Source organism: Prionailurus viverrinus, unplaced genomic scaffold, assembly GCF_022837055.1.
Source record: "Prionailurus viverrinus isolate Anna unplaced genomic scaffold, UM_Priviv_1.0 scaffold_51, whole genome shotgun sequence".
NCBI lineage: Eukaryota > Metazoa > Chordata > Mammalia > Carnivora > Felidae > Prionailurus > Prionailurus viverrinus.
The window spans coordinates 1,137,867-1,151,830 of NW_025927614.1; the positions used below are offsets into that span (position 1 = coordinate 1,137,867).

The 13,964-nt window shown below is 50.3% G+C and overlaps 1 protein-coding gene across 1 annotated transcript; it reads right to left on the reverse strand.

The window, feature by feature from the left end:
* Positions 1-1,685: 1,685 nt before the first annotated feature.
* LOC125159573 (splicing factor 3A subunit 2-like) lies at positions 1,686-2,576 on the reverse strand. Its single transcript, XM_047848071.1, has one exon. It carries the CDS (start codon positions 2,574-2,576, stop codon positions 1,686-1,688), a length of 891 nt encoding a protein of 296 aa, XP_047704027.1.
* Positions 2,577-13,964: the final 11,388 nt, after the last annotated feature.

Consider the following 13,964-nt stretch of genomic DNA (forward strand, 5'->3'; position numbering starts at 1 on the left):
CTCTCTCTCTGCTCCTCCCCCGTTCATGCTCTGTCTCTCTCTGTCTCAAAAATAAATAAATGTTAAAAAAAAATTAAAAAAAAAAAGAAAAAAGTATCCCTTTAATGTAAACACGACCTTCGGTTTTCCTTAAGTTATACTTTGGAATGTCTTTTTCATCCTGTAGATGAAAACTTCGCTCTATTACGAGGTTTAAGAGATCGTTAAGCCCCGGTCGGTTGGCACTGTGTGAAGGTGTGCCTGTCCCTAGACGAACACAATGTCAGCTCACCTGTGACACCCCTTAGTATATGACAGGGACGCAGCCCGTGTGGGTAACAGCCTGTCTTGGTCCAGACTCTGCGATGGGCTCATCTTCTTTGTGTCCAAGAAGATGTGCAAACAATAACCCCCTGTTTGTAACGGTTTCATGTGACAATGCAATTACCCAGCAACACAATCCAACACCAGTCTATATCATTACCTATTTTTATATGATCGCTCAGCAAAATCCGACAGTTAGAATTACTGAGGGGAGTCGTGATAACAAGAATAATAATTCTTCAAACGTTATGCATTTTGGCATCGGTTTTGATACGTGCACCTGCCAACAATTACTTCTCAGCGCAGAGAAAAGCTTTACACTAATTACACGATCCATGGTTTGGAGATGGTCCTCTGCCACCCCTTCCCACCTTATCGGATCAAACGGCTCCCCAGCTCCCAGGCAGAGGTCTGTGAGTGTGTATTTGCTTATAAATTATACTGCAACTGACAGTTCACAGAGCATCGCACACAGTAGGCGCTTGAGAAAGAATTATTTAATGACATTTTTCATCCACGGTGCTGCAAATGCGCTCCGTTTACAATAACAAGTGGAAAAAACTCAAACACGAAACAACTCAATTTTGCTGCAAAATCTTTGCTTTGGCTTTGGGATCCGTTCTGTTCTCAGCCTCCACGTGTCTCCTCCTCCTAACCCATGCTGATCTCTGCCTCCATCCAGGGAAGGACCTTTCCCAGGTCAGGAGGGACACCGAAAACTCTCTCAGGATTAACCAGCTAAAAGAACAGAAACGTGGTGTAGGTATCAGCCAAGACGCTATTTTTGTTGTGGGGCGAGGGTAGCTCTCTTACCAGTAAACCCGCCCTTCGTTTTTCTAACAGGGACACTGCTCATCTCCTGGTGCCAGAAGGATATTTTTTTTAATGTACCTGGAAAGGAAAATCTACCACCAGCACCCACAGAACCAACTGCCACCGCCCGTGATCACCGCATCCTGGACTCTTACAGGGACTCAGAGCACGGCTGAGGCCCATCGGCAGAGAACGTCACCCAAGTATATCAAACACTTAGGGTAGAAAATAAATTGATTCTTCACAGCTAAAAACTCAACCTTTTGCATTTTTTACTTTTCTACTAATATAATTTCGTAGGGTGTACGTGTAAGCCAGTGCAAATCCCCACCTCCCGTGGTAGTGTGCAATGCGGCGAGCCTGGGTGTGGACCTCCATGATGCCCGGGTCCTCCTGTGGGCGCTGGGTGCTGGGTGCCAGGTGCCGGGTCCTCCTGTGGGTGCCAGGTGCCGGGTCCTCCTGTGGGTGCCAGGTGTTGGGTCCTCCTGTGGGTGCCGGGGGCTGGGTGCTGGGTACCGGGTCCTCCTGTAGGTGCCGGGGGCTGGGTGCTGGGGGCTGGGTGCCAGGTGCTAGGTCCTCCTGTGGGTGCCAGGTGCCAGGTCCTCCTGTGGGTGCCAGGGGCTGGGTGCCAGATGCTGGGTCCTCCTGTGGGTGCCGGGGGCTGGGTCCTCCTGTGGGTGCCAGGTGCCAGGTCCTCCTGTGGGTGCCGGGGGCTGGGTGCTGGGTGCCGGGTCCTCCTGTGGGTGCCAGGTACTGCTGCCAGGTGCTGGGTCCTCCTGTGGGTGCCAGGTGCCGGGTCCTCCTGTGGGTGCCAGGGGCTGGGTGCTGGGTACCGGGTCCTCCTGTAGGTGCCGGGGGCTGGGTGCCAGATGCTGGGTCCTCCTGTGGGTGCCAGGGGCTGGGTGCCAGGTGTTGGGTCCTCCTGTGGGCGCTGGGTGCTGGGTGCCGGGTCCTCCTGTGGGTGCCAGGTGCCGGGTCCTCCTGTGGGTGCCAGGTGCTGGGTCCTCCTGTGGGTGCCGGGTGCTGGGTGCTGGGGGCTGGGTGCCAGGTGCTAGGTCCTCCTGTGGGTGCCAGGTGCCGGGTCCTCCTGTGGGTGCCGGGGCCTGGGTGCCAGATGCTGGGTCCTCCTGTGGGTGCCAGGTGCCGGGTCCTCCTGTGGGTGCCAGGTGCCGGGTCCTCCTGTGGGTGCCAGGTGCTGGGTCCTCCTGTGGGTGCCGGGTGCTGGGTGCTGGGGGCTGGGTGCCAGGTGCTAGGTCCTCCTGTGGGTGCCAGGTGCCGGCTCCTCCTGTGGGTGCTGGGGGCTGGGTGCCAGATGCTGGGTCCTCCTGTGGGTGCCAGGGGCTGGGTCCTCCTGTGGGTGCCGGGTGCTGAGTGCCGGGTGCTGGGTCCTCCTGTGGGTGCTGGGTGCCGGGTCCTGGATGCCAGCAAAGAGACAGCACAGACATGCCTGCTGTCCGCATCATGGGTTCACGATTGCTGGCTGGCCCCCGGAAGGCGGTAATGAAGAAAGGGGTCCTCAATCCACCCTACCGTGCAGAAAGTGACCACGTGCCACACGCCCATGAAATAAAAGGGAAGGAACTGTGGACGTGGGGTCAGGAGGCCCTGAGCAGGGCCGTGCACAGCGTGCACATGGGGCTGGCGGTAGGCACAGGCAGATCATGAGTTTGGGGTGGGCGTATTTTAAGAAAATCCGTACTTTGTGTGCTCAGGGTAACAACCCATGTGACTGCGAAATCCCCAGGCAGCCTGATTTCATTTTGTAGTTAACTCCACGTCCTTTCACAACAAAATGCTTTACCGGACTGTCTGGGTCACAGCGCATGACAGGCCCTCTGCCTTCCGTGTCTCCCTGTCACAGTGGCTCGGCGGACGGCCATGAAGACGGTGGGCAGGGGGCCTGGAACACAGCCGGAAAGCCAGTGTTCGAGGCCGGAGGGCCAGAGGAGGTGTGTGTCCGACCGAACAGATGCTAGAAACGTGCCCCAGTCACAGGAGACCGTCCCTCCGAGCGTAAACGATGGGCACTCCTAACATAAGAGCCACGAGGACAGCAGAAACCACACAGTGTCACGAAACAGACGCGGCCTCGGACCCTCCTGTGCCTCTACCAGCGAGGGCGCTTGCCTAGGACCCCTTCATGCAGAATCTCTTACAAACTGGAACGCTGCTATTTTATGGAGCTTTAAATAATCAGAATTAGTCTGGTGGATCAGAAGACATTTAAACTTTCTGGAAGTTTCTGCTCACGTAACAAATGGGACTGAAATACGTGAAGGCTGCCATTTCGTACTGCGCACTGATTTTTGAAAATTATCTTACTGTTCTAAAAATATCCCTGATGTATATGTTCTAAAAAGGTATTACTCTTTGGATAAATTGGCTAAAATCACGTTCATTGTTCACAGATCTTTGTAGCAGAACCTGCTTAAAGAATTCGCCAGCTCCTTCAATCAGACACAGAACAGAAGATTGTCTTTACCCGCTAACGATGCACAGGAACCACGGGGAAACTTCCATCTATGTGATGTCGCAAAAATTGTAGGGTTGCACTTATTTTGAAGGTCACGTTTTAGCAATTTCTATGTTACATTTTTATACATGAAATCAATGAAATAAGTAAATACTACAGATCTATTTTGAAAAATATTTGCCTCAATGATTATAATCTACGCATTATAAAACTTCCACATGATGGGGCGCCTGGGTGGCTCAGTCGGTTGAGTGTCCAACTCTTGATCTTAGCTCCAGTCATGACCTCAGGGTTACGGGATCGAGTCCTGCGTGGGGCTCTGTGCTGACAGCACAGAGTCTGTTTGAGATTCTCTCTCCCTCTGCCCCTCTCCGCCACTCGCTCTGGGCACTTTACCATACATAAAATACCGAAAACTAAATGTTATATTTTGGTGAAAACACAAAAGTGGAATTTGCATTTAGGAAAACACAACATTAAATTCTATTTCCTTTAGTTGGGCTGCACGGGGTCCTTCCTGACGTCCCCACAGAACGCACCGCCAGCGTGGGCGTTCAGGCCATGGGAGAGGGTACCGCATTCTGTGCTCACTGCCACCGTTCTGTCCGCACACATCGCTCCAGAAGTAACTCTCCCGTCTCATCCTTTCTGTGTGTCCAGGAGCCTGATGACTCGGCCAGGTCATTCCCTGCCGCCCAGCAGCCTAGACGCGCTGTCCCCGCAGACGGATCCCCACACAAAGCCAGGGACCGGCGGTGCTCTCCCCGTTGCAAGAACTGTCCCCCCTCCTGCTCTCGGGGTCACCTCTCGGCACAGCACTCCATCACAGCAGCCCACGCTCGTCTTCCTCCAACACACGTCCAAAACCGCGCCTCTTAAAAGAACTTCGGAGGATAATTTGGAAAAGAGGATGTGTTTGCGAAGAGAGAGAGGAGTTCAGGGCTTGGTAAACAGCTGAAGAGAGAGACGATCTCACTGCGGGTAGGCCCAGCTTCGCTCACAAAGTCCCAGTGGAAAACTCAAAGGCCGCACGGGGCACAACTACGTCCCGACTCCCAGGGCTCTCTGCACTCTGCTCCGGGCAACAAAATGACATAAGGGAGCCAAAATTAAACGTTACCTTTCCTCTATTGCCGAGGCCCTTTGGTTATTTTCGTAACATGCAAATTGCATCTTTAAAACCCAACGTGCATAATCACCTGAGAGTGCCTGTAAGAATCCAACTTATTAATTACATTAAAATTTATTCCATTAATTAAAGCCAACTCACTGCAATTAGAAGCCTGCAAATGAGGCTTCCGTTAGAAAAACGGAGGCGTGATTACAAGAGGGATGCTTTACTTGCTTTTAAGTTTATTTATTAAGTCGTTAATACACACAGACGGTTTCATGAGCCGCCTCCCTGACTCATTAGCACAGACTGATGTGGGCCAGGGAGGAATTCAGTGACACGGAGGCCATGCCCACGGTGAAGAAAGACAAGCCCAGCCCGGGACCGTTTCTTCACCGTCTGCACGTCAGGCTCTGACGCTGGCACAGGGTTGCATCCAGGATGATGGCTCCCAGCCAGGCGCTCTGGAAGGATGCTCCTCTTTTCCACCAACTACCTCTACATGGACAATACACGTCAGCTCTCACCAGGACCGCTTACTCTAACCAGAAGGGGCATACGTGCAGACATGGTGCCTAATTATCGCAGGGCACTTTCAAGTGTACAGAGTATTTCAATATACATCACCCACTAGCTGAACATTCAAGGGCGCGTGGGCAGCTCAGTCGGTTAAGGGTCCGACTTCAGCTCAGGTCATGATCTCACGGTTCATGGGTTCAAGCCCCACGTCAGGTTCTGTGCTGACAGCTCAGAGCCTGGAACCTGCTTCGGATTCTGCATCTTCCTCTGTCTCTCTCTACCCCTCCCCTGCTCGTGCTCTCTCTCTCTCTCTCTCTCAAAATTAAACATTAAAAAAACTAATAAATAGCTGAGCACTCAATAGCCAATAATTTATCAATAGTTTTATGAGGATATTCAACTGAAATAAAACACGTAAGCTTTAGCCGCATACATAAGTAGTCAGGAAGAAGGTTCAAAACCACGTGGGCACCCCTGCAGACCAGCTCCAACACATCAGCGATAAGGGGAAACAGAGGCCATCAGAGTCTCGTGCTAGAGACAGAGAGTAGGAGAAACGGAAGTACGATCCAAGGAAGAGAAAACTGGCCTGAGATGCATCGGAGCTCTTTGCTCCACGGGGCCGACTCCTGGCTGTGCCCTCACTTAATGGCAGATGGCAGCAACTACTGAGTTGCCATCCCCAGGGAAGGCTAGCCAGCCGGCACGGGTCAGGCTGAGAAGCGAGGAGACAGGAGCCTCTGAAGGCCATGGGGACAGGTCCCTCCGGGGGCCCCGGAACCCCGGCTCTGACCCCGTCTCCACACACCCCGTGTCTCCCGCCAGCTCTCTCCTGGGGGCATCTGTCTCGATGGCGAAAGTTCGCCTTTCAGGAGACACCAGTCATTTCGGATTGGGTCCCGACCTAATGGCCTCATTTTAAGTTGTTCACCTCTACAAAGACCCCATTTCCAGCACGGTCACACAGGCTGAGGTGCTAGAGAGAAGGACCTCAGTATATTTGGGGGGACACAGTTGTATCCCCCAAACTGTTTGATGGAGCTGCCATAACAAAGCACCACAGGAGGGTGGTTTAAACCACACGGACTTATTTCTTCACGCCCTGGAGGCAGGGAGTCGGGATCCGGGTGTGGACAGGGCTGGTTCCTCCCCAGGCCTCTCTGCTGGACGTGAGGACGCAGTCTCCTCCCGTGGCCGTCCCTCCGCACGGGTCTGTGTCCCTACCTCTGCCTCCATCAGACTGGGCGAGGGCCTCACAGTCGTGCCCTCTGTAGCAGAGCCCGTGGTGTGGACCACTACTCCACGCTCAAACCCAAACCACACCCTAAAACCGATTTTGGTGAAAATATATAAATCAAGACTGAATGAGAGAACATCACTGTCCTTGCATTAAAACCACTATAAGGCAGAGAAGAATGCCCCCAGAGCCACACAAGCATTCCAATTTTCAAGTAAAATTACTAGTTCCAGGACTGTGTAGACACCCCCCATAGGTCTTTTCCAAATTCATTTTCATACATATTTTCTTTTTATAAACAGTTCATGTTGAAAAACTGATATATTTTTTTTAAGAAACTGAGCCTTATTGGGGCGCCTGGGTGGCTCAGTCGGTTGTGTCCAACTTTGGCTCAGGCCATGATCTCGCGGTTTATGGGTTTGAGCCCCACATCAGGCTCTGTGCTGACAGCTCGGAGCCTGGAGCCCGCTTCAGATTCTGTGTCTCCCTCTGTCTCTCTCTACCCCTCCCCCAGTCTCTCTCTCTCTCTCTCTCTCTCTCTCTCTCTCAAAAATAAATACTTTAAAAAATTAAAAAGAAAAAGAAACAGCCTTATTTGAACTTTTATGCTTTCCCCGCTTGGAAAAGTCCTTAAATACAGAGCCAGAAACCTATTAGGTCACTACCAACCAAACAATATAACAGGAAGTAAGCAAAGTGCCATGATCTCCAAGAGTGATAAATGGCCGTCTGTGTTGAATTTCCTCCTGATGAGTGAATCGCGTCCTGCACGAATATGGTGGGTGCTTGTCAAGGAAGACAGTGCACCTGTCAGAGCGCTTTCAGATACAATAACCGCCTTCATCGGTTGGCGAGGAACACCTCCCACGTCATGCTGAGGTCAGGATCATCGCTACTCTCTCTTTGGATCGAATGGTCGATATTTCAAAGTCACGTGATCAAAACACATTACTGGAGGCGTGTTTTCACACCTCCCTGCCTCTTTCAACCCTGTAAGCAGCTTTGGATTCCTTAGTCTCCATCTGAACAAGCATCATTTTGATAGATTCTGCTTTTCAAACAGCTGCTGAGCAGTGTGCTAGCTGATGTCAGGAACCTTCCAGCTCTGCCCTTCCCCAGCTTATGGAAATGATGTGGACACAGCTCTGGGCGAGTCCCTCTGCAGGGCCCCTCAGCTGCAGAGAGCCAGCCCGCCCAGCCATCCCCCCTCCCCAGGGCTGCCCGCCGGTCACTCAGGCGGGTCGGGGATGAGACCCCTGGGCCCTGTGTCCCCCCTCACATTCTCCCCGGCTGCCTGCTCCCTGCACCCCCCACAGGGGCCCCATAAACTCCCGCACGCGAATCCACAGCCCGGGACCTGCTTCTCGGGCCACTGATTTGTGACGATGCCTCTAAATCCTGGGCGTCTGGGTGACGAGAGCGGGCGTCATGCTGAGTTAGCAATCATGTGTGGCTCACTTTATAGGCGAGGAAGGAAAGATATTATGGTGAAATACATTTCACTCCTATTAGCATTTTTTTTTATCTTTGAGAAAGTTCTCGCCAAAATAACCACGGATGAGAAACTGCCGTATGAGGAAGAAATAGAGAGCTCGCATAAAGTGAAGCATGCTTCTCATGCTGTCTGAAGCAGTCCCACTAAGACTGATGTGGAACCTCGTCGCGTCCCAAAATGCCTGGTTAATTCTGTCGTCTGTAAGAGACGGGGGTGCCGAGGCGTCGTCCAGCCCCCCCACAGCAGCGCCCGGTGTGGACAATCCCTTTCCATCTTGCCCCACAGGATGCCCCCCACCCGTTAGCGGGCACTGTAGGATTTCCACGTGGGAGCTGGTCTGTCAAGCGCTTGCGTGGGCTCACTGTTTCTATTGTTACTTGTCTCCCGGTTTTGGTTTCTTCCTTCAGGCACTGGAACAGGATGCCTGTTCCTTACTTTTCACCAAGTGATGGCCCTCCCTTACTAAAAATGTCCACAGCGTTTTTACAAATTTAGTATTGATCGCTTTTGATTAAAAGCAGGAGAAATAGGGCCTCATGTGGTCTTGCCTACGATTAAAATCTGTGGGAAGAGAGTCTGGAGCAACGGTATAATGGCAAAGCTCGATGTAGAGAGCACTGAGCGTTCACTAATAAGGGTTGGCCCGTCGGCTCTGTGGAGGGAGAGGCCGGGCTCCCACGACAGGCGTGGGGTGGGGGGTGTGGGCTGAATATGGTGAGATCCATCACTAAGACTGCACCCTCCTCTATTTAGGGGCAGAAGTCTCATTCTGGGCTGCACTGCCCGCTAGTACAGGCACGAGCCATCTAAGTGGCTACCGATACTGGAATTTACCAGACAAGAATTAAATTAAAAATAAATAACATATAGTTCCTGTGTTGCACTAGCCGCAGGTCAAGTGCTCACGAGCCACATGTGGCACGTGTAGGGGGTAGCACGTGTACAGGACATTTCCATCGTGATAGAAAGCTGGATGGGGCATTGCTGTCATAGGGGAGAAAAGGCTGACACTTCCAGGCACAGATTTACGAAAACGTGTTGGGGGAACACATGTGTCTCCAGCCAGTGTCAGATACCAGGGGGGGTAACGCGGGCACTGGGGCAGTGGGGAGTCACGCCTGGAAGCCAGGTCCCAGGCGGGACTTGGGTCTGCCCGTGGTAGCTGAGGCTGGGCTCCTTTCAGATCTGGGGTGCTCGGCAGTTACCGGGCAGAATGGTCTTGGGTGAGTGGAGATGTCCCCGTGACTGGGAAGCTGCGACAGGGAGAGTCGTAACCCACCCACCATGCCTGAGAAGTGAGGCCGGGTCACGACCTAGTGGGACCTGACCCTCGTCAGCCGTGTGGTAGCCCCCACCTCCAGGACCCCCAGACCGAGATGCCTGTGTGATGCCCTAGGTCTTGAACCTGCCAGACGCCAACGTGGAGTCAGCAGCAGGGGCGGGCTGCAGAGCCCAGCCACTCCTGGGCCAGACTTGACGAGCCAGGGGGACCAGGACGGCCGTGTCCTGTGAAAATCACCTGTGTTTCATGGACCAGCAAGAACTCACCACTGCTTTATTTTTCATGTCCTAATTATTAGACTCCGTCAAAGTACAGTGCTCTATCATGCAAATACATGACAGCTACGCTTGATCTCAGTGGTACGTAGGGCAGCAGATACATGTGCCGTTTTGTGAACTCTTAGGGAGTCCAGGTGACAAAAAATGACACCTGCAGGTATGTTCATCAGCCCCTGTATTTCTGCCATTTCACTCTGGCCATCTCATGGCCCATCTGATCCTGGGGCGCCCCCAGTGGCTGCACCACCCTGTGCCCAGACCACAGTGAATTAAGGGGGAAGTGCACAAAACACCTCGCACCCAATATCAAATTAATTCCATGGGGAAGAGAGGAGTCCTATAAATACAAAACTATAAAAATAACACTGGGTAGATACTTGAGATTTTAAAAATAACCTGAATATAGAAAGACTTTTAAAGACTGGCGACGTACCCAGAAGGCAAGAAAGAATACTGATAAACCCAACCATACAAAGATCCAAAATTTCCACACAGGAAAAAAGCCAAAAAAAGCAAAGTCAAGAGGCAAATGAGAATGCAAACAACACTATGTGCAATGCCTATTATTGATTAGAGCTAATTTAATCATATGCCCAACGTCCTCTAAAGCATCTGGGGAAAAGTCCAACAACGATAAAAAAGAAAAAAAGATAAGACAGCATGAGTTCAAAGGATATACATAGAAATGCCTCTCATACTTTTGATAAGATTGCATAAGAAAAGAACACTGAAACTATGCCAAGATGCCATTTTCGTTGGTTTGGGGAAGCAGGACACTCTACACTTGTGGACAGGAGTCTGAGTTGAGAGTCTCTCCAAACCACACCATGCACCTTTCTCACTCTCTCCTCCACGTGGGAAATGACAAAGACACGTGTTCATTTGCTGTTCTATCGCTTCTAATACTGGAAGCACCTTCCTTGTACAGCAACAGGACAAAATAAATCCACGGTGTTTTAGCTACACAATGGGACACTACGTGGGTCTAAAGAGTGGGGAAGCTTTTACTGTACTTCTATGCATTTGATATAAAAGGTAAATGATTGGTAAGACAGAGTTCAGGAAAACACGCATGATATCATTTCCATAAGAAAGGAACATTCTGTTTATCAATTAGATGCACATAAAGCGTCTGTGGGAAATTCAACAAGCATGTGGCGACACGGATGGCCGCGGGAGGGAACGGCTTCGGCTGAGGAAGGGGAGAGAGGTTCACCCTGTTCCCTCGTGCGGTTTCCAAATGTGGACTTGATGAAAACTTTCACCGTGATACTTCCTTGTCCTTGCAAAACAGGTGAAACATCTAGGGAAGAGACAGCACACTTGTCGTCAGCATGGGTGTTTGGGGGCTCATCTGTGAGATGGGAAGGGGGGGAGCACCATTCATGCATCTCGGCAACCCCCTGCCTCCCGCCCTGCACCCCATGACCCAACCCTCACCGTATAACCCGTGTGTGATTCTCTAAACATTTTATTAGGGGAAACCACAAACACGCAAACGTGGAAGAAAGGTACAGTGACTCGCCCAAAGCCATCACGCAGCTCCAGCACTGTCCGCTCACGGCCGACGTTATTTCACTGCTGACTCTCACACATCACACAGCAAAGTCTGTCCATCCCGTCCCGCCATCTGCAAGCATGTAGCGAGCCCATCTAGAGGGCTGGCGCTCTCTCCGAAAACGTAATCTCAACTCCACGTACACACCTGAACTTGAGCAATGCTTTGTCCATAGTATCAAATGTTTGATCGATGTCCAAACTTCCCCAACGATCTTAGAACGTTTTATCGTCTGCTTGTTGTTACGAGTGGCCAAGTGAGAAGTCATAACACTGAAATCGGTTGTACTTCTTGAGCGTCTTCTCGTTTAAACGTTCCTCTTGCATCAAACTCTCTTGCATTTTGTTTTTTCTTTGTAAGTTTATTGATGGAAAGAACAAGATTGTCCTGCAGCATGTACCACTCTGGGTTTTGGTGACTATAGTGTTTTTAAACGTGCCTGAGGTTTTTTGTGGTTTTGTTTTTAACAAAAATGCTCTTGTCTCATTCCCCTGCACGTTATTAACATAAATTCTGTTTTGAGACACGGATTCTGAGGACCGTTCCCACGCTGGATTCCTGGCTTCTCTCTTAGCATCACCAACTCCCCCCACCTCCCTCGACCCCGCTTTTCTCTGCCCTCCCGTGCTCACCTGCCTGGCCCAGGCTCTCTCTCTCCTGGACTAGCCTCCTGGGAATGTGCCTCAGGCCGAGCCCCTCTGACGCTCTGTGTCCACATCCTCTCGCGGGTTGTCTTCCAAGTCTGACTCGGGCTCACGTCTCAGAAGTGTCCCTCAAACGTGTGCAACGTGCCTCCGTGCACCCGCCCTCTAGATGGACGGCCGTACAAGAGAAATGTCCAGATTGCTGGTCTATATTGGTGAAACAACTGACTTAGGGTTCGTCCTTCGATGTACACAATCCACGTCAACTTCGTGTCGAGGGCGTGTAAAGGACGGCGTTATGCTTGATGGAATGTACCCTGACCAGAAAGGTGGTCCCCCAGAGCAAGAGACAGGTGCAGAAGCAGATCCGCATGGAACAGGCCTCTGCCCGGCGCCTTCTCCCTGACAACGGGCCCCATCGGCAGGTGCAGGGCCCTGCTCCGGAGGGCAGAGGTGACACCCTACAGCGGAAGGAGAACAGCTTCAGAGCGCAGGTGTGGGTGTTCACACGTGTGTGTGTGCACACGCACGTGTGCCCACGAGGGTCTGTTTGTGCACACGCACGCACGTGCACACACACGTGAGTGTGCACGAAGGGCACGCTTGTCGGCACGCGGTACGTGTGCACCTGTGTGCGCATGCACATGTGTGAGCCAGGGGTGTGTGCAGATAAAGTAACTGACGGCCACAAAGATACACCCCCAAGTCCTCCGCTGGCAGTGACCCGATGTGTCACATAATAACCGTCAGCTCACTGCAGCATTCAGATACGTGCCAGGTGGATTCTGATCTGTGCTCTTGCCTCGGGCCTCGTAAACATTAGGAACAGCAATAAAAAATGTCAATAAACGGACCTCTTTGAAAGTCCGTAGAGGGATCATTGAATTAAAGTAAGTATTTTCATAGGAAAGCAATTTTAATTCTACTCAGCAGTGTGCACAACACTTCTAGAAGGCAAACACATATGTTACCACATAGAGAGAGTCTAGGAAGCTGTCTTGATAAATGAGTTTCACTGTTAAGTGAAATGATGTCTGTGAACACGATCGTGTCCACAAGACTCTATGTTTTTGGCAGAAAGTTAAAATAATCACTTGGCTGGTTTGAAACATCATTTTTCTTTAAATGGCGCTATTAAATACGTCTTCAACGGCGACGTGTCACAGAAAAGGACAAACTCACCTCCCAACCTTCACCTGCACTTAGGGAACGCTTTTCTCCTGGTCGATTCCTATGTATCACCTCCCCACATCTCCAGAAACAAAAATAAAATCTTCAACCAGTGTCTCCAAACACAGCCTGGCAACGATGCACGGAACTTGGATTTGAAAGAGAGTATCCAAGAAATACACCCGACTTGACTCCCACGTCCAGACGCGTCAACGTTTTATGTTAGATAAGAATGTATGTGCCCTCAATCAGCAGATACAACACTTCTTAAAAAACTCCTATTTGTTTCCAAAAGTAACCCTTTTCTAATTCTACACAAAGCTTGAAAAAGTGAATGTTTAAAACAATTTTATCCACACGTTACCCACAGTGAGTCATATTAATGTGATGAGTCTGTGAACAGGTATAAAATGAAATTGAGCCCGAATATTAGACTTGAAGTGCACACGTTTTCTTGCCTCTATGTGGTATGTGGTCTGATACCACCACGGGTAATAATTTGTCTACAATATGGTATTCTCAGTACAAAATTCTCCCATTCCCATATTGAAAACAGAAGTCTTCTCAAAATTTTCAACAAAATTTTAATACATGTAAAACAATCAGTATTTTGTTCTATTGACAAGATTTTTAAGTTTGCATCCTACACAGTATGTTAAGGGCCCAGAAAATGAATGTTTCTGTAAAAGTTCATGCCTGCTTATGCGGCATTGTACTCCTAGTTAGAACCCTGAGGTCAATGTTGTATTTTCGAGCAAGTAAAAAGTGATAACTTGGAGAAGATAAATCTCCACTGATACTCTGTAATCTTTATGCTTATCTGAAAATTGTGATGCCAAAGTCCTTAACCCATACAAAATAATCTCTGAAATTTCCAGTAGAGTCGTAAGTATAGACAATCCGTGTGCCTTTTTAACTACAGCCACAAACTATTTAGAAATACCCACTAGCACTCCCTTTATGTTGCAATGCTTTGACTCTATCCTTAGAGATCTCTGAAAATGAATCCTTGGTCAACAGATTTATGGACATTCTTTATACGAAATTCTCTTCTTGGCAGCTGGCAATGCACTGAAGTTTC

Excerpts from the sequence above, each read along its gene's own strand:
- LOC125159573 (XM_047848071.1), bottom strand. The coding sequence starts at position 2,576 with ATGCGGACAGCAGGCATGTCTGTGCTGTCTCTTTGCTGGCATCCAGGA.